Below are 17,974 nucleotides of genomic sequence, written 5' to 3' on the forward strand. Positions count from 1 at the left end.
TGATAGAACCTGTTCACCCATTACTGCAAAGAGTTATTCTCCAAAGTGAAGAGTTGTTATTCTCTTTTGAATTATTCTTAGCTGCCTTCACAATTTTTCCAGATCAATTTTAAAATAATTTTGTCAAGCTAAAAAACTGCCAATGGTATTTTTTATTGGAATTTCATTAAGTGGACAGCTTTCATTGAAGAGCATTTAATATCTTAACTATGTTTAGACTTTCATTTAGTAACCCTTTATTTCAAGCTATTCAGTAAATTTTTATAGCTTTTTAAATATTAACCCTGCATACTTTTATGGAGTTCCTATTTTTTTAATATAATGCATTACATGGTATTTTCTAATTGCTTACTATCATTATAGAAATGCTGTTTATTGTTTAATATTTATTTTGTAACTGGACATCTTAAATATGTCATTTCTTAATTCAAATAATTTCCAGCTGATTCATATAGGTTCTATATTATCTCCAAATAATGCTAATTATTTTCTTTTTGCCAGTATTGCAACTTTGTGCTGTTTCCTTGCCTTATTGTGTTGGGTAGAATATTAAAAATAATATTAAACAATAGTGGTAACAGTCAGTGGCCTCATTTTGTGTAGGATCTTAGTGAGAACATCTGTATTATTTTACCTCTAAGTATGAACTATTAGTTGTGCTTTATTCTATTTGTAGTTTACTGTGAATGTTTTTCTATTAAAAATAAATCACTTGAGCTTCTCAAAAAATAGACCATGCCAGGCACAGGATTCATTTTATTTTCATCCGTGGGTATTGGTCTATTCAGGCAACTCTTTCTGAGTCAATTGATCACACTTATTGAGTATAATGGTTTTACTTTTTCTCTGCCGTATGTATGGTTATGTTCCTTTCTCATTTCTAATGTGATATTTCTTGGTTCTCTCATTTTTTTTTTTATTAGACTTGTCAGAGTTTTATATATTTTGTTGCTTTCAAAGAATACATTTTTAGGCTTAGCTATTTTTTATGTATTTTAATTTATTAATTTCTGCTTTTGTCTTTAATTCCTTTCCTCTTCATTTAATTTTCCAAAATTTTCATTACATTTATTTTTCTTTTGTTTTTCTTAAAATAAAAGGCTTTTCAGACTTTAGTGTATATTTTTCATTTTATTCCATACATTCTGACTTGTGTTCTCATGGATATTACCTATTAAATCCTTAATAATTCATGTTTATTTCCTCTAAAAGAGTTATTTGAATCAAATATAGTATTCTTTTTTTTTATTTTTGTCCTCTACTAGTGATTTTTAGTTTTGTTGTATTATGATTAGAAAACATGACGTGCAAACTTTTCATTGAAGTTTTCTCTGTAGATCAGTATGTAATATAGCAGTCCCTGATGGAATCCTTATATATCTGAAAATGTCTTTTGTTCTTCTTCACCTAGTGTTGAATTTTTGTGTCATAATTTTTTCTCCTCAAAAAGATAAATGCTACTTCATCGTCTTCTGACATTTATTGTACTAGATAACTCCAATATCAACCTGAGTTTTTACTTTCACGATAACATTTTTAAAATGGATTATTATAGAAATTCTATCTTGGAAATTCAAAAATTTTGATCTGGACATTTTAGGTATAGGTCTCTATTTTGTCTTGTTTTCAGTGAAGCTTTTGAATTGGAATACTCTAGTAAATTTCCCTTTGTGGTGAACATTTCCACTACTTCATCTTGTGATTGCGTCTTTCCTTTTTGTAACTTCTCTTTCTAAAATTATTACTATGTGTACATTTTTCATCTTTGAATCATTTCCTATGATTTATGGAAGCTTTCTTTAGATCACCTTCATCACTGATTCACTTCCATGCAGAATCTAACCTTCAGGTCTCTGCCTTACTTGGACTTTTTTTCAATTTAATTATCATGTTTTTCATCTGAAAGAATGATATTAAGGGAAAGACATACCATAATCTCTAAAGTGTTCTCTTCTTTGAGGGGGTAACTTACTCTCAGGGGCTTATTTGCTTTGATTCCTTAGACTCATTACCTTCTTCTGAACGACTGAATCATTTCATAGACCAGACAGCATTTCTGCTTCCTATTTTTTTTTTTTTTTTTTTTTTTTTTTTTTTTTTTTTTTTTTTTTTTTTTTGTTGAGACAGAGTCTCACTTTGTTGCCCAGGCTAGAGTGAGTGCCGTGGCGTCAGCTTAGCTCACAGCAACCTCAGACTCCTCGGCTTAAGCGATCCTACTGCCTCAGCCTCCCGAGTAGCTGGGACTACAGGCATGCGCCACTATGCCCGGCTAATTTTTTCTATATAGATTTTTTTTAGTTGTCCATATAATGTCTTTCCATTTTTAGTAGAGACGGGGTCTCGCTCAGGCTGGTCTCGAACTCCTGACCTTGAGCAATCCACCCGCCTCGGCCTCCCAGAGTGCTAGGATTACAGGCGTGAGCCACCGCGCCCGGCCTGCTTCCTATTTTTGACTGGGGGTGGGGGATACGAGGTGAAAATGTTTGCCCAGGTGTCTGGAGATTGTGTGACTCTCTGCTCCAATTCATTGGCAGGTTATTTCTTCACTCAAGATAATTTCTTCCTCAATCTGCTTCCCCCGTGCTCTATCTTACAGGAATCCTTCCAGTTTTCATAAATGTGGATGGGATCTTCCCGGATTTCCAGCACAGATCCATAGTGTCCCCTATTTTAACAATCATTTTTAGTGGCTTCAATTGGTATGGACAAGAAGGTAGGGGAAAAAGCTAGAACTTTTAGATGCAGGGAGAGGCTCAGATTACCATACTGAACCATAAATGAAACCAGTGAAAACTTTGGTGGGCAAGTGGAATACTTCCTGAGCCCTAGTTTACAAAGAGGAATAGAAACTTCTCATTCCTTCCTTTAGGCATGTTTGTGCACAAATAATACTGTGTGAATGGAAATTTCTGCTTTACTTATTCTGTCTTCACCTCATTGTTTTCGTTTTTGTTCACAGAAAGATGTAGATAAGGAGTTCTATTTGTTTCCCACAGTATTTGATGAGAACGAGAGTTTACTCCTGGATGATAATATTAGAACGTTTACAACTGCACCTGATCAGGTGGACAAGGAAGATGAAGACTTTCAGGAATCTAACAAGATGCACTGTAAGTACTGCATCACCCACCATTCTGTCAAGTTATTTCAGTACTGCGTGTGTAATGCTTTTAATTAAACCAAAGTGCAAATAGCTTTGCTCACTTGTTAGTTTTCAATAAATGATTAAATCCAATAGTGTTCTGAGGATAATATCGGTTTTTGATGTGTCAGTCAATTCCTCATAATTTCACTTAATTCAGGGTAATTAGACATGTCAATTAGGTGAATGGTCCTTAAAGTGTGGTTCCTGGGTCAGCAGCCTCTGCATCACTTAGGCACTTGTTAGAAATGCAAATTCTTGGGCCCCAACCCTTGCCTACTAAATCAGAAACTTTGGGGACAGATCCCAGAAAGCCGTGTTTAACAAACCCTGCAGGTGATTCTGATGTTTGTGAGAACTATTGGATTAAATGTGTTTCTCATCTGTGGCTCAATAACAACAGGTTCATTTGATTATTCAATGTGTAGAAAGATACGGTCTCTGCCCTCAATGATTCTCACCCTTGACTGCACATTAGCATCACCTGGGAGCTCTTAACAACCTACCGGTGCCCAGGACAACCCCCAGAGATTTCTATTTAATTGAATCCTAACATCAGATTTGTTTTTTAGCTCCCAGTGTCATTCTAAAAAGTAGTTAGGGTTTAGAGACAGTAAGCTCATTGTTCAAAAGAGCAACGGACAACAGTAAAAATTATTGTAGCTAGTACAATAAAAAACAAACAAAAAAGTTATGTTACAAACTATTGCTGTTTTTTTTTTTTTTAAGCTGGACTGAGTCACACTACCCACAATCTTTAAAATATTTCTTTTGATTCTGCATTTTTGCATTTTGGAGGTGTCAAGAACATTATCCATTGGAAAGAGCAGTGAGAGAAAACTTCCTGCATGTACTCTTCCAAGCTAGGACAGCAACGCATTCCCAGTACACAGTGCCCAGGAAAAGCTGTTATTCATAGATTTGTGTGCTCACAAATAAGACCATTGAAAGAACTGGGAATAATAGCTAGAATCTCACTATTCTAGCTGAGAAGAACAAGAAGAGAGAGATTTTCAGGGTACTAGGGTACTGGTGCAGAATGTCAAATCTATGCATTCAGCTCTGTCCCTTTCAACTAGGGTTGCTCTGGAAGTGCGAGGGCAGCAAGGAGTTGCAGACACACTCCTGGCAGGCCTGGATAGATCTTTTAAAAATTAAAAAACAACACAAAACAATGTTGGCTCTGGAAAGTCTGGGAGGTTGTCATGTAGCAGGACTTAAACTACTTTTAAAATGTTATTTCCCCAACTTTTACAGCCATGAATGGATTCATGTATGGGAATCTGCCTGGTCTCAATATGTGCCAAGGAGACTCGGTCGTCTGGTACTTATTCAGTGCTGGAAATGAGGCTGACGTACACGGGATATACTTTTCAGGAAACACATATCTGTCAAGAGGAGAAAGGAGAGACACAGCAAACCTCTTCCCCCAGACAAGTCTTACACTGCTCATGCGACCTGACACGGCAGGTATATTTCTTTTTAAACAAGACGAGTTTCTATTGGATCGATTTGTATGGTTTTTGTTTAAAATTCTGTAGTAGAATGTGTTGGTGATAAACTCATCCCTTCCCCAAGCCTCCCGTACCCGTCTGCCCCTTGAAAGAGCAAGTCTGGGCCACTGTCCGCTGAAGTATATACCACATAAGTCTGTTTCCTATTTATTGGGGGATGGAGAGCAAGGAAAGGGCAGGCTGTGATGTCCTCTATTTCCACACAGAAGCCTCAAGACAATCCCCTTTTAAATTTCGGCCTTTTGAATACAGCTGGAAAATAAGACTAGAAGAGGAACGGCTCCCATAAAGGCTCTGCACCTAACTTTTCATCATGTCTCTGTAGCCTAGGTGTACTGTTGGCTTGTTTGTTGCTTGCAATTGAATATTCTATGCTAGAACTGTAGCCATGCTGGTCCAGAGGCACCTACAGGCTTAGCTCTGAATGAGTAAAACAAGCTAAAACAAAAAAGAAAGAATTTTAATCAAAATGTGAAAATATGCTAACTTGTTTCAGGCTTTATTTGGTTCATATGTGACAGTAAAACTTAAGATAGATCCAGTGTCACCTTTTCCTTCCTTCGACAAATGCAAAACAACAATGCACAAAAGAGATAAAGTATCTCATGGTGCTGATATTCTAATGCAGGGAGACAACAAATAAGTATATTAATACATATATGTCAAATGATTATAAGCACATGAAGAAAAATAGGGCAGGGGAAGGGGATGGTGACTGATAGTGGGAGGGGTCAATATTCTCTCAGGAGGTGATAATTAAGGAGAGACCTGAATAAAGTGAGAGCATGAGCCATGTGGATATTTTGGGGAGAAGTGGTCCAGAAAGAGGAAACAGCAAGTGCAAAGGTCCTGAGGCAGACACACACTTGACTGTTCTAAGAATAGCAAAGAGGCTTATGTGGTGGGAGCAGAGTGAGCAGTAGGGGATGTGATCAGAGGATGTGAAGCCAGAACATCTGACTAAGGCCACGATAGGGACTTTGGTCTTGATCCTGGGTGAGGTGGGAGCCACAGAAGGCACTGAGCAAAGAAGTGACATGTTTTCTTATTTATCATTCCAGGGACTTTTGATGTTGAGTGCCTAACAACGGATCACTACACAGGTGGCATGAAGCAAAAATACACTGTGAACCAATGCGCGCGGATACTTGAGCATTCCACCTTGTACCGAGGAGAGAGGACCTACTACATTGCAGCAGTGGAGGTGGAATGGGATTATTCCCCACGCAGGGAATGGGAAAAGGAGCTACATTACTTACAAGAGCAAAAGTAATTCTCCAGACTCTAATTCCCAATTTGTTCAGTTGTAACGTTAGGTTTCTCTTTCAGAAAAGTAAGAATTATGCTAAATTTTAGAAAAACAAACAGGTGCATTAAACAGTAAGAACAAGAACATCAACAAAACACTTCCTAGGAATTTATCTCACTCATTTCTAATTCTCTCAACTTCCTCACAGAAAAATTTTCATTTATCATCGTTGATTTTTTGGAGTCACTCGTCTTGCTTTCTTTTCTATTGGACTGTCTTCTCACATTCATGTGCCCTCATCTTGTCATTTATCTTCACACTTAACAAAATTAATGCCCCGATTCAAAGCTGAAATATTATTTTCCTTACCAACTATTTGCTGCTTGTCTTATTTTTCCTCCAAAGATTTCATTATTAGTCTAAAAACCAGTCATTTCACTTTCTTAAAACTGTCACGTATGGAATATTTGAAATGCTTGAGGGCAAAATAGAAGATTTCTGCCTCCCAAGAACTTACAGGAAAATATGGCTTAAAACCACCAATAACATGTGCATTATGCAAAAGTAAAAAATAAATTCTGTACGAATAAATGTAAGCAAGGGATGGTTATTGGAGCTTCAGAAGCATTACTGCAGGGCAGCATCACCTGACACTTCTAGTTAGCCCCTTTATGCTTTCCACACACCTTCCCCTCCACCGTCTCACTCACATCCTGCAGGGACCCTGCATGGAAATGATCTGAGGGACTAGGATGGGCAGGCATTCAGATCCCGGGTGCACAGCACAACTGGTGACCTGGAGCCAGGCAGTGGTTACCTGGTTAGTTTGATTGCAATGCTTGAGTATGGCTTGTGGTGTAAAGGAGTAACAGTTTATTTTGTAAATGGGGCTAAAATGGTTAAAAGGCTACAGGAGCCATTAGAAGTCAATGAAAACTTCAGAAAAGGAGAATGATTGAAAAAAAGTGGCCATTTCAGTTCCTATAGATTAGAAATATTGGAGTCATAAAATTTTAGAGCCAAAAAGAAACCATAGAGATGATCTGATTGAATACCTCATTTTAGGGGTGAAGAAACTGAGGCTGCAACAGGCAGTGGCCAGCTGGAGGTCATGTTAGCTACTGGTAGAGTCAGGCCAGGACCAGATGGCTCCGGTCTGAAGCTCGGTGTGCTTTCTGCCATACTTATTTTAAAAGTCTCATTCTTCCTTACTGGGATGAGAGAATGATGATTAAAAACTACCATAACTCCTTCAATAAAAACTGTATTTTTATCCAGAATTTAAAATTTAAAACCTGACTTCTACTTTCATTAAGACAAATACTAATTGTAGTTTGTCGTTTTTTTGTGTGTGTGGTTTTTTTTTTTTTTTTTTTTTTTAGTATTTCAAATGCATTTTTAGATAAGGAAGAGTTTTTTATAGGCTCAAAGTACAAGAAAGTTGTGTATCGGCAATATACGGATAGCACATTCAGAGTTCCAGTGGAGAGAAAAGCTGAAGAAGAACATTTGGGAATTCTAGGTATGTTAATAACGCCAGGGCATCAGGTGTGGGCTCATGATGTGATGTTATGTGCAGTAACAGTTCCTGTCTATGGGTCTCATTTTCTCGGTTCATATATCAAAGTTGCTCAAATAAAAATAAAAAATCAGTTATTCAATAAAAATAAGAAGCCTATGTTTACTAAAGAATATGGCATAGTAAAATATTACTTATTTCTGTCTGAAACAATGAATTATCCCACATACTGATGAAACTGTGTATATTTAATGTTTATCAAATTGATGCCTATAGTTTTAATGAAGTTCCAAGAAACTACTTGCTAATGAAATTCTTAAGCAAATTCTACCCATTATCCCACCTAACCCCCCCAAATTGTAGTTATTTACTTTTAAAATTAAGATGTAAATGATTAATTACAAGAAGAAATGTACAAGAGGAAATTAATTATGAGAAGAAAAGAAAAAGTGGTACTATGCACAAGGCGGGAAAAGTTGCCTTCAATTTTTCAGGAATCACTTTAAGACAGAATTTCTAAGAACTTGAGCAACACTGGTTCTCAATTCTTGAGGATTTTTTTTTAAAACCATCAAGTGCAGGGAACCGCCCCTACGATCTCACTGTTTCCAGCCCGTCAGAGTTCCCCCTGGGACTTTGTTATCCTCAGCCCCTAGACTAGGACAACCAGGGAAAAGGGCATTGTTGCTCCATACAGGGTAGAAATGGGAGGGGATCCTGCCCTTTCAAACATGGTACCGCCCTAAATTCATTCTCAGGAAGGTCTGGAAGTCCAAATGCTGAGAAATGAGAGCAAGGGCTGCAAAATGTCTCCTGGCCAGACATCCAGCGCACCATGATTAGACCAGTACCCTGCAAGAGACTTTCAGGCCAAACCTTCCTGGAACTCAAGAGATACACCTTGGTCTCCATCTTTAGCAGTTTGATCCGGAATCCCCTAGGTCCCAGTACAAAGCCAAGAGTATAATAGCATGAAGCTGCAGGGGAAAACAACAGGCTATCTGATCTTTGCTTTTTACTACTAAGTTGGAACTTTCAGTTTGATAGGTGTATAAGCCACCCTTCCATTTCACTCTTGCCAGGTCCACAACTTCACGCGGATGTTGGAGAAAAAGTCAAAATTATCTTTAAAAACATGGCCACAAGGCCCTACTCAATACATGCCCATGGGGTGAAAACGGAGAGTCCTACAGTTACTCCAACACTGCCAGGTACTCATGGTGGGGGGATGCATTTTAACAGACTCTACAGCCTTCCCACAGATGATTATTATCATAAAAGTATTCCTTTGGAATGAGTGTGGCTTGAGGAAGTGAGGAGGGAGGGGACGGAGGGAGGTGTCAGTGCATCTGCATGTACATGCACATGCTGGTACCAAAAAAAAAAAAAAATATACAGGAGAGCTGTAAGGAAGAAATCTGAAAATACTGGGCATCTACAAATATACTAGGGACAGTCAGAGAGATGCCTCTCTCCACACCCAGCTATAACACAGCTCAGATGGCATCTCCCACGCTGCGTGTGCCTAAAGGTTTACGTACCTGTCTTTGGCAGAAGGGGCCCTAAAGACCAGAGGCTGCCACTTGGAATTTTCAATTCCCCATATCTAGTCCAGTATCTGGCATGTACTAAGAGCTCATCAAATGTTTCTTTAACACAGAATAAAAGCGTAAATAGAGTATATACATAGGTGTGTGTTTTCTTTAATAAGAAACTATATTTTTCTTCTATTAGTTATAAAATTGGCTTCTAGGAAAAGACCATGTCTCAATAACTTAGCAGTTCCCAAATATATCAAGTGAGAAAAATTAAATTGCTCTACAGAGTTGCTCTTGTCAATTTAGGGAAATAGAAATAAAAATCCCTACCCTCAAGGCCTTCACTTTCTCCTGAGGGAGATAAACACATCTGTACCTAATGTCAAGTAGTAAAAAATGCTATGAAAAAGACTGAGCAGGAAGTAGCAAAGGTGCTACTTTAGGTAGGGGCATCAGGAGGGCTTTTTTGAGGAGGTGACATTGGTGAGTACACCTAAATGCTGAGAGGTAACCAAGCTCCGCTAAGTGTGTGGGAAGAGATTCTAGGCCCCTAAGATGGGAGCGTGCTTGGTGTGTCTGAGGAGCAGCTAGGACACCAGAGCTAGAGAAGAACAACTGGGACACAAGGTTAGCAGATGAGATCCAGGGAGAGCAGGGCCAGGTGGAGTAGGGAGGACCTCAGAGGCCACGATCAGCACTTGAGGTTTTACTCTAAAAACCCACATGAGGGTTTGAGCTGAAGAGTGATGCTCTAATGAACACTTTTTAAAAAGGGGCTGTTAAGGGGCTGTTCTGGCTGATGTGTAGCCAAGTGACTATAGCAGGCAAGTCAGTTGGGGACCATCACAATCATCTCGGTAAAGAAAAGATCAAGATTTGGAACAGCGTAGAAGCAGCTGAAGTGGTTAGACATCATCGTATTCAGGTTCCATTTCTAAGGTGACGCTAAAAGGACCTGCTGAAAATTGGGCATTAGGGAGTGTTAGAGAGTGAGGAGTCCAGGGTGACTCCAGGGTTTGGGGCATCAACCATGGGCAGAAGAGCAAGTTGGGAAGGGGTGTGGAAAAGAGAGGGAAATGTTCTCCTGCAGCTTATGAAAATAAGGAAATGTAGAGGTGGCAAGACAGTAATGTGTTCAGGTGGTAAATCAACACTTTATATTTTCAGTGACGTTTTCTACTTAGAAAAAAGTGAGGCCATAAGAACAGCTCAGATTGAGGGTGTGAGGAAAAGGGAAAAGTCTACCACATTCCCTGAGCCCATTCCTCACGTCGTGCTTGATTCCCTGGCAAAGGTTTGTCGGACTCTGGCCAGTTAAAGTCTGACGACATGAATGAGTAATGGCGAGGTCGACATGGAGTGGCCAGTGAGTGCGGTCAGGCGTGGTGAGTGGGCAAGGCCAAATGTCACGCTATTGTGAGCAATGGTACAGGAAGCTCTGAGGTGACTGGAAATGTAGATCAGACTGACAAGAGCCAGGAGCACGCGGGAGGAGGGCAGGGGATGTGGCAAGGTAGAGGGGTGGAGCAACTGGCTGTCTTCAAAATTCCAAGGCCCAGGGTATAGTTATGTCCTGCACGTGACAGAACAGTACATGGTGTGACAGAACGGGACAGACCAGAGAGGAGGTAAACGGAACAAGTCAGTGACCTGAGATTAAGAGGTCTAATGACTCTTTGCCAGGAATCATGAGCTCACTGAGGATGATGGTGAGAAAGGAGGAGGAAGGGCAGGCCGTGGTGCAGCTGAGGGAGTTACACAGGATAGTCCAGATACACAGGCACAGAGATTATGGGGAAGGTGCTAGCCACAGGGGGAAAATCACTTGGCATTTGAAGAGAAAAAAGCATATTAGGAAAACATGTCAAGCTAAGAAAAGGTCAGTTGCAAAGTTCCTTCAAATTGTGCTATTGGAATTGCCACCTCCTGGCTTTGTGATATGGCACGTGCGTCACAGCGAGGTAATTCATAATTGACCCCCTAAATGACATGAAAGTATGCCTTACAGTTTTCTTTTTCTTTTCTTTTCTTTTTTTTTTTTTTATTGAGACAGAGTCTCACTCTGTCACCTCGGGTGGAGTGCAGTGGTGTCATCACAGCTCACGGCAACCTCAAACTCCTGGGCTCAAGCGATCCTCCTGCCTCAGTCTCCCGAGTAGCCGAAACTACAGGTGCACACCACCACACCTGGCTAATGTTTTCTATTTTTGGTAGAGACAGGTTGTCACTTTTGCTCAGGCTGGTCTTGAACTCCTGAGCTCAAGTGATCATCCCTCCTCACCCTCCCAGAGTGCTAGGATTACAGGCGTGACAAGATGCCTGGCCTGTCTTACAGTTCTCTTAAAGCTAAATTCCTGAAAAGAAAATTTCAAGTATCACTATTTTTTAAAACCAATTATCCTGACATTCCCAGTTCCTGGGTCACTGGTTATCAAGGTATCAAGGTTTGGCGTGTATACATATACAAATATAAACTAAATATAACGAGATATTTTAACACTTGACTAATTTAGGTGAAACTCGCACTTACATGTGGGAAATCCCAGAAAGATCTGGAGCTGGAATGGAGGATTCCGCTTGTATTCCATGGGCTTACTATTCAACTGTGGATCAAGTTAAGGTAAAATTTAAATTATTTATGTTTTGTGACAATTCCCAAAATAGATACACAATTGAAGGAAGATGAGGTTAGCATTTTCCTGTGGTCCAATTCTATTTTAAAATCCCAGGAAAATAAACTGCTCTGAGATTTACTTTAGCAAAATATATTGGTACCTATGATATGCCAGACAAGTCTAAAATTCCCTAATATGATACAGCACAAAGGCCCTTTAGGATATTAGGGAATTTTAGACTTTGTCTTGTGTGTCATAGGCAGCCACTGAAACACTGGACAGAGAATGGTAGCATATTTACATTTCAGACCATCATCCTGGTGGAGTGAAGGAAAGTTTGGAGGGGGAAGAGACAATGGGCCATTGTAGTAGTGTGAGGCAAATTTCAAGGACCTGAATCAACTAGGGGAGGGAGAGAAGAAGTGGAGTGAGTTACAGGTAGGTAGGTGAATTGCCTGGGTGAGCCAGAGGGAAGCGGGTATTGATATTTCAGAGTTCTGGTTCGAATAAATGAGTAGATCTGGTATTTGTGGTGCTCTTTATTACATTTCACTCATCCCTGGATTTTTAGTGACTGGCATAGTGCGTGGCTCATACTCAAGAGGTGATGAGCATATGGAGTAAAGAAGCCAACATGGTTCATTTGGGGGTCTTTTAAACTGCTGCCCATTAGCTGAGCCAGTGCTTGCCTCCGTGCAACTCTGCTACCTCAACATTGCCCCCATGTCCTAGCTATGACTAACCACTGTTCTAACTTAACCACTGCAAGTGAAAGGTTACTGAACTGGCAGCACCAGTGGGGCAGAGTCTACTACTTAAATCATTGCTTCCAAAATTCCTGAGGCCATGGGTGATAAGGTCCCCATTCTCTGGAACCTATGTCATGAGGGTGACTGGAGTTTTTGCTTGTTTCCAGGATCTCTACAGTGGATTGATTGGCCCGCTGATTGTCTGTCGAACACACTACATGAGAATATTCAATCCCCAAAAGAAACTGGAATTTTCCCTTTTGTTTCTAGTTTTCGATGAGAATGAATCTTGGTACTTAGATGACAACATCAAGACATACTCTGATCATCCTGAGAAAGTAAACAAAGACAGTGAAGAATTCATAGAAAGCAATAAAATGCATGGTATGATACATTATTCAAAACCATTTTTTCCCTTTTTACCCTTTTCTTCTTTCAAATAAAATTACTTTGGAGACTGTTCATTTCGGTTTAAAATAAACCACTTCTGCTTCACTTTTTATGTGAAGTAGAATTCTGTTCAAAACAAAAAGGGAACTACGTTCAAAATCATTTACTAATTTCTCTCCCAATTTAAAACTCTCATTTCCTTTTAAATATATCCATGATTAAGATTAAGTCTTTTGTACAACTGACTAGAAAAGCAGCATGTGATATTGACCCTAAAGTATTCATTTCCCCCATTTGTAGTAAAATAAATCCCATTACAAAAAAGTCTTTACATTAACCTAATAATATTTTCCGTGAAGTTTAAAATATCCTGAGAAGTAATATAAAATCATGTGCTTTCACCAGCTATTAATGGAAGAATGTTTGGAAACCTACAAGGGCTCACAATGCACGTGGGCGACGAGGTCAACTGGTATCTGATGGGAATGGGCAATGAAATCGACCTGCACACTGTGCATTTTCACGGCCACAGCTTCCGATACAAGGTAAGAGCCATTCATGGCAGATCTTCTTGCTCTATTTGAGAATGTTTTCACACAAATGAAGAAAATATTTCCTCACAGAGATTTATGGAAAATTGAAAATTGCGAATACTACAGTCAGCCCTCCACATCCACAGGTTCCTTATTCATGGATTCAAGCAGTCATGGACTGAAAATATTTGGAAAAAAAAATTCCAAAGTCCCAAAAGGCAAAACTTGAATTTGCCACGCCAAGTACTACATTGAATCCACTCAAATGAAGTGATGCATAGGCACCGTATTAGGTATTATAAGGAATCTAGACATGATTTAAAGTGTATGGGAGGACGGGAGTAGGTTATATGGAAATATTATACCATTTTATATTGAGAGTTGAGCATCTGTGGATTTTGGTATTCTGGGGTAAGGAGGTGGTTCTGAAACCAACCCCTCATGGATATCAAGAGATGACTGTATAGGACACAGCAATTTCAATTAACATATCAGCCTTTGTTACACCTTGGGCTCTTCCTTGGATTTGCACTTTTTGCTGGATTTCCAGGGAGTTCTGCTCACACGTTCCCAAGGCATTTGAGTGGAATTGTTAGCAGAGAGGGGTAGAAGTGGTTATGTAAATGACAGATCACAGGGTAGTAGAGACCTGTGCAAGATTTTATTATAACCCTTGGCCCTGCCTGTTCTAAGTTCTGTCTTAAATGGCCTGAGGTAAGCAAGATCACTGGTTAGGTGACAAGCAACTGTCTGGTCCCTCGATCTCAATGGTACTTCTATTCCTTACCCAATACCGATTTCAGCAGAAGCCAATGGCCCTTCTGGAAATGCTTTTTTCTTATCTTTGAGTTAATGCATAAAATGCAGAAGTTACCAAAAATCACATTGCAGAAAGTCTGTTTTATTATCTGCATTTTGTTTTACATAGATATATTCTTAGTGGAGTTTCAATTCTACCCCTGCAGAAATATACCCAACTACTGTTTCCAGTCGAGACTTTGCCTGAACTGTCCCTGGTTTTTGGCTTCTCCGTTGGCTTCCTTTTTTGCTCCATTACTTTCCTTGCCCTAAAGTTTCACAGACAATCTAGTCTAGGACAGGTGCAGGCAAAAGCAGAGGTTAGGGCTGAAATGGGGCCACAGCTAAGTTCCTCTGTGCAACTCTGTGCTCTGGCAAGCAGGCAAACCAGAATCGTGGTGTAGGAGGCCACAGGTAATCCTTACTGAAGAGTTCATTCATCACATCTTTTCTTTACACCCACTTGATGGCCCACAGTGCAGGACTTTGTAGGAATATAAGGACCACATATCTTACTGTATGCACTAGACACAGAAACAGGTAGGGACCCACTTTTTAAAAACAGATTTATCCATTTTTCTAATATTCCTGAACTGGCCAAAGGAAAACTATTTGAATGAATGCTCCCATATGTTACATAATATTTGTCATTTTTCTAATTTAGCACAGGGGCATTTATAGTTCTGATGTCTTTGACATTTTCCCTGGGACATACCAAACCTTAGAAATGTTTCCAAAAACACCTGGAATCTGGTTACTTCACTGCCATGTGACCGACCACATTCACGCTGGAATGGAAACTACTTACACCGTTCTACCAAATGCAGGTGAATATCCACTTTATAATTCTAGAAGCCACATATAACAAACATAACTAAGATGTACTACTTTGCCTAAATACTTCCCCCAGTATGAAGCATTTGTGAATCTGCTGCCCTGATTTCTTCCTTCTCTACCTCTTAACAGGACTTTTACTGCTAAATGGTATGGGATACTGCCCATTGCCTGACAGCCAGTATTTTCAACTGCAATAGTAGTTTCTAAGCTGATACAAATTGACTCAAATTTGATACAGTGTAATTATATGTAAAGCTGATATAGGGCATAGTCATGTTAGCTATTTGCCAAGAAACAAATCATGACTTACAAAAAAAAAAAAAAAAACAAAAAAAAAACCACATTTAGAATTTAATTTCTTTCCTAACAGAAAACATTAACTTTTTTTTCCAAGTAGTACCTTGTATGTAAGAGAAGCCCAAGACAACCCCAAATAATATAATTTCAAACAATTAGACAGAGCAGTGTCTTTCTGTGCTTCCAGGGGAAGGGAGACAACGAAAGACCCAGGAAAGAAATAAAATTCAAATGCCCTGCTCCCCAACTCCTGCAACAGCTCCCCTTACCGCATATAAGCATGTGTGCACACCCCCCCCCACAAAAATGCAGAAAAACAAACAGCCTTCTTGTGGCTACACACCAGTGAAAGATATAAAGAGAGAAATTCCTGCATTGTGGTTGCAGGCTTTGGTTTTTCCCGGGTCTTTTGAGTTGAGAATTGTTGGAATTGGAAATGGCAAGCCCAACAAGGGGAAATTACGTAAAGAGAACAACCCTCTGTGTTTCTTCCTCAAAATTGGGATGCAAGGGAACATATAAATGGAAGAAAATATAAAAGGAAATATATTTTGAGATTAAAAATCACTGAAAGATCTACCCTTAGTGCAAATGAAAAGCTTTAATTTCTGCTCCCGTGTTTTACACAAACATCTTGCAGCAGGAAAAACTACTTCCATGAAAGCCCTTTTTATTATGGAGTGGTTACTGACAACAGCTAGTAACCTGAACAAGGTGAAAAGAGCCAAACATCATGAGAAAGAAAACTTTAGTCTTTAAAGAACACTAGCTTGTATGTAAACCACACAAAAGGATGGTCCTGCTCAGAAAAATAAGGGAGAGTGAGGGAACATGGAGGCATTTGGGGAATTCATGTGTGCAAATGCCTGGTGTGCAAAGGATGCCTAATCCTGCACACAGGGACACTGAGAGGATTCCTCCTGCATAACCATCCCGGAAGCAGAAGAGGGAGCTAACTGCTTGGTTAAGAAGGGGATACTGTGTGTAAAGCTGTAGGGAAAATTGTAGAATAGATAGCAAATGCGAAGGGAAAACACACTGGAAAAAAGATTCAAGAGAAATTTGGCTTTTACAAAGAGAAAAGGTAATGTATAGGACTGAAAGAGGCAGTAATGAATAAAAAGGATAGTTTGAACTATACATGGAAAAATGGGGAGCCATGGTTTTATCAGTTTGAGTTATCTTTAATTAAAAGTTTGACAAAGCTTTGGGCAAGTTTACACTGTAAATCTTAGAAAAATTTCTGCCTACCATGACACAGAAAAGACAGCACATGAGTTTAGATGGAATTTTTCATTATTATGCACCAGGAGACAACTGCCTTGACAAAGAAAAAAAAAAATCATTAGAACAGAATGGCAGATAACCTGTCATACTTTTAGTATAATGCTTCATTTCCCCTACCATATGAGGCATACAAAGACCTCCTGTGTAAATGTAAAAGGTACAATACTATTTTTAAACTGTGACATTTCTACAACAGTCAGATAAGCTTTTGGATAGTTTGTAGTAAAAAATCTTGCTTAGTTTTAAGTTCCTTATAGCCAGAGACTGTATATTCTGTATTTCTGGCTAAGTCCTCAAATCCAATATGATACTGTGCTTGGTGAATATCTAAAAACATATCAATGCAATGAAGAGGAATTTTGAAAACTTTTTTTGGAAATAATGTCAGATTCCCATATACACATCTAGATTCCCCAAATGCTAACATTTTGCACAGCCACAGTAGCTTTCTCATTCTCTCTCCTATCTCCCCTCCCTCTCTCTCCACATATATACACACAGACACGTGTAAATACATATACCCATATTTCCTAAAAACAAGAATATTCTTGTACATGACCATAATACAATTACCAAAATCAGAAACGATTAAAAACTACGGATCTTTTTCAAATTTCATCAGTTATCCCAATCATGTTCTTTACAGGAAAAGAAAAGCCTAAATCATGCACTGCATTGTTGGCAAGTCTTTTAAGTCTCCTTTAGTCTTTGTCTTTCATAAATTTAACATTTTTGAAGAATACAGGGCAGTCACTTTGTAGAATGCCCTTTAATTTAGGTTTGTCTAATGTTTCCTCATGATTAGATTCAGGTTATGCATTTTGGGCAAGGCTATTGCAGAATGATGTCATGTTTTTTTTTCAGTACACTGAGTCAGGAGGTACAAGACACTGATTTATTCCATTAGGTTATGTTAACTCTGAGCATTTGGTTAAGGTGTTGTCTGCCAGGTTTTTCCATTATAAAGTTATTATTTTTCTTGTAATTAATAAGGATCTTGTAAGGAAGAAAGAACATTTTTTTAAAAGAAAGGAGTACAGGAATGAGAGATTTTTAAACATATGAAAAGTAGAAAACTATAAATAAATCAAGAATGATTAAACAAAGTAACATTTTAGAATTAGAATACATTTAAAGCACCATCTAATAATTCTTTAATCATATAATATATACTATTTTTAATAATGGTCTTAAAATTTTTTTTCTATAGAGATCAAGTTTGGCTGAAAGAAATAAATTGGTGATAAGTGGAGAAAAAAAAAGAAAAACCAATGACTCATAACAATGTATATGAAAGTGTTGAATAGAATGTTTACTTTGGCATGACTATAAACATTAAATAATTTTAAAAAAACCCTGGAAACTGACAACTTTGTGCATTTGTGAGGGAAACTGTGTTGCCTAGCTGCAGATGGGAAGATCAACACACTGTATGAAACATGACTGACACTTGTACACTAGGTAACAGAATTGATTCATACAGGCCACTCATACCACCACTATTAG

General features: G+C 38.7%; 1 protein-coding gene across 2 annotated transcripts in view; it reads left to right on the forward strand.

Moving 5' to 3' along the window:
- Positions 1–17,974, forward strand: part of LOC138388025 (ceruloplasmin) — a 52,301-nt gene that overhangs the window by 26,675 nt on the left and 7,652 nt on the right. Inside the window, exons 10-19 of one of the 2 annotated variants that reach the window (XM_069475355.1) lie at positions 2,960–3,110; positions 4,400–4,612; positions 5,718–5,925; positions 7,288–7,427; positions 8,507–8,635; positions 11,476–11,582; positions 12,494–12,710; positions 13,122–13,261; positions 14,712–14,874; positions 17,679–17,715. In XM_069475355.1, the coding sequence (XP_069331456.1) occupies positions 2,960–3,110; positions 4,400–4,612; positions 5,718–5,925; positions 7,288–7,427; positions 8,507–8,635; positions 11,476–11,582; positions 12,494–12,710; positions 13,122–13,261; positions 14,712–14,874; positions 17,679–17,695 (1,485 nt within the window). In that variant the 3' untranslated portion in view covers positions 17,696–17,715. Of the gene's footprint in view, positions 1–2,959; positions 3,111–4,399; positions 4,613–5,717; positions 5,926–7,287; positions 7,428–8,506; positions 8,636–11,475; positions 11,583–12,493; positions 12,711–13,121; positions 13,262–14,711; positions 14,875–17,678; positions 17,716–17,974 lie in introns of those variants that run through there. The other variant, XM_069475354.1, reaches the window with a different exon arrangement.

Source organism: Eulemur rufifrons, chromosome 7, assembly GCF_041146395.1.
Source record: "Eulemur rufifrons isolate Redbay chromosome 7, OSU_ERuf_1, whole genome shotgun sequence".
In the NCBI taxonomy this organism is placed as follows: Eukaryota; Metazoa; Chordata; class Mammalia; order Primates; family Lemuridae; genus Eulemur; species Eulemur rufifrons.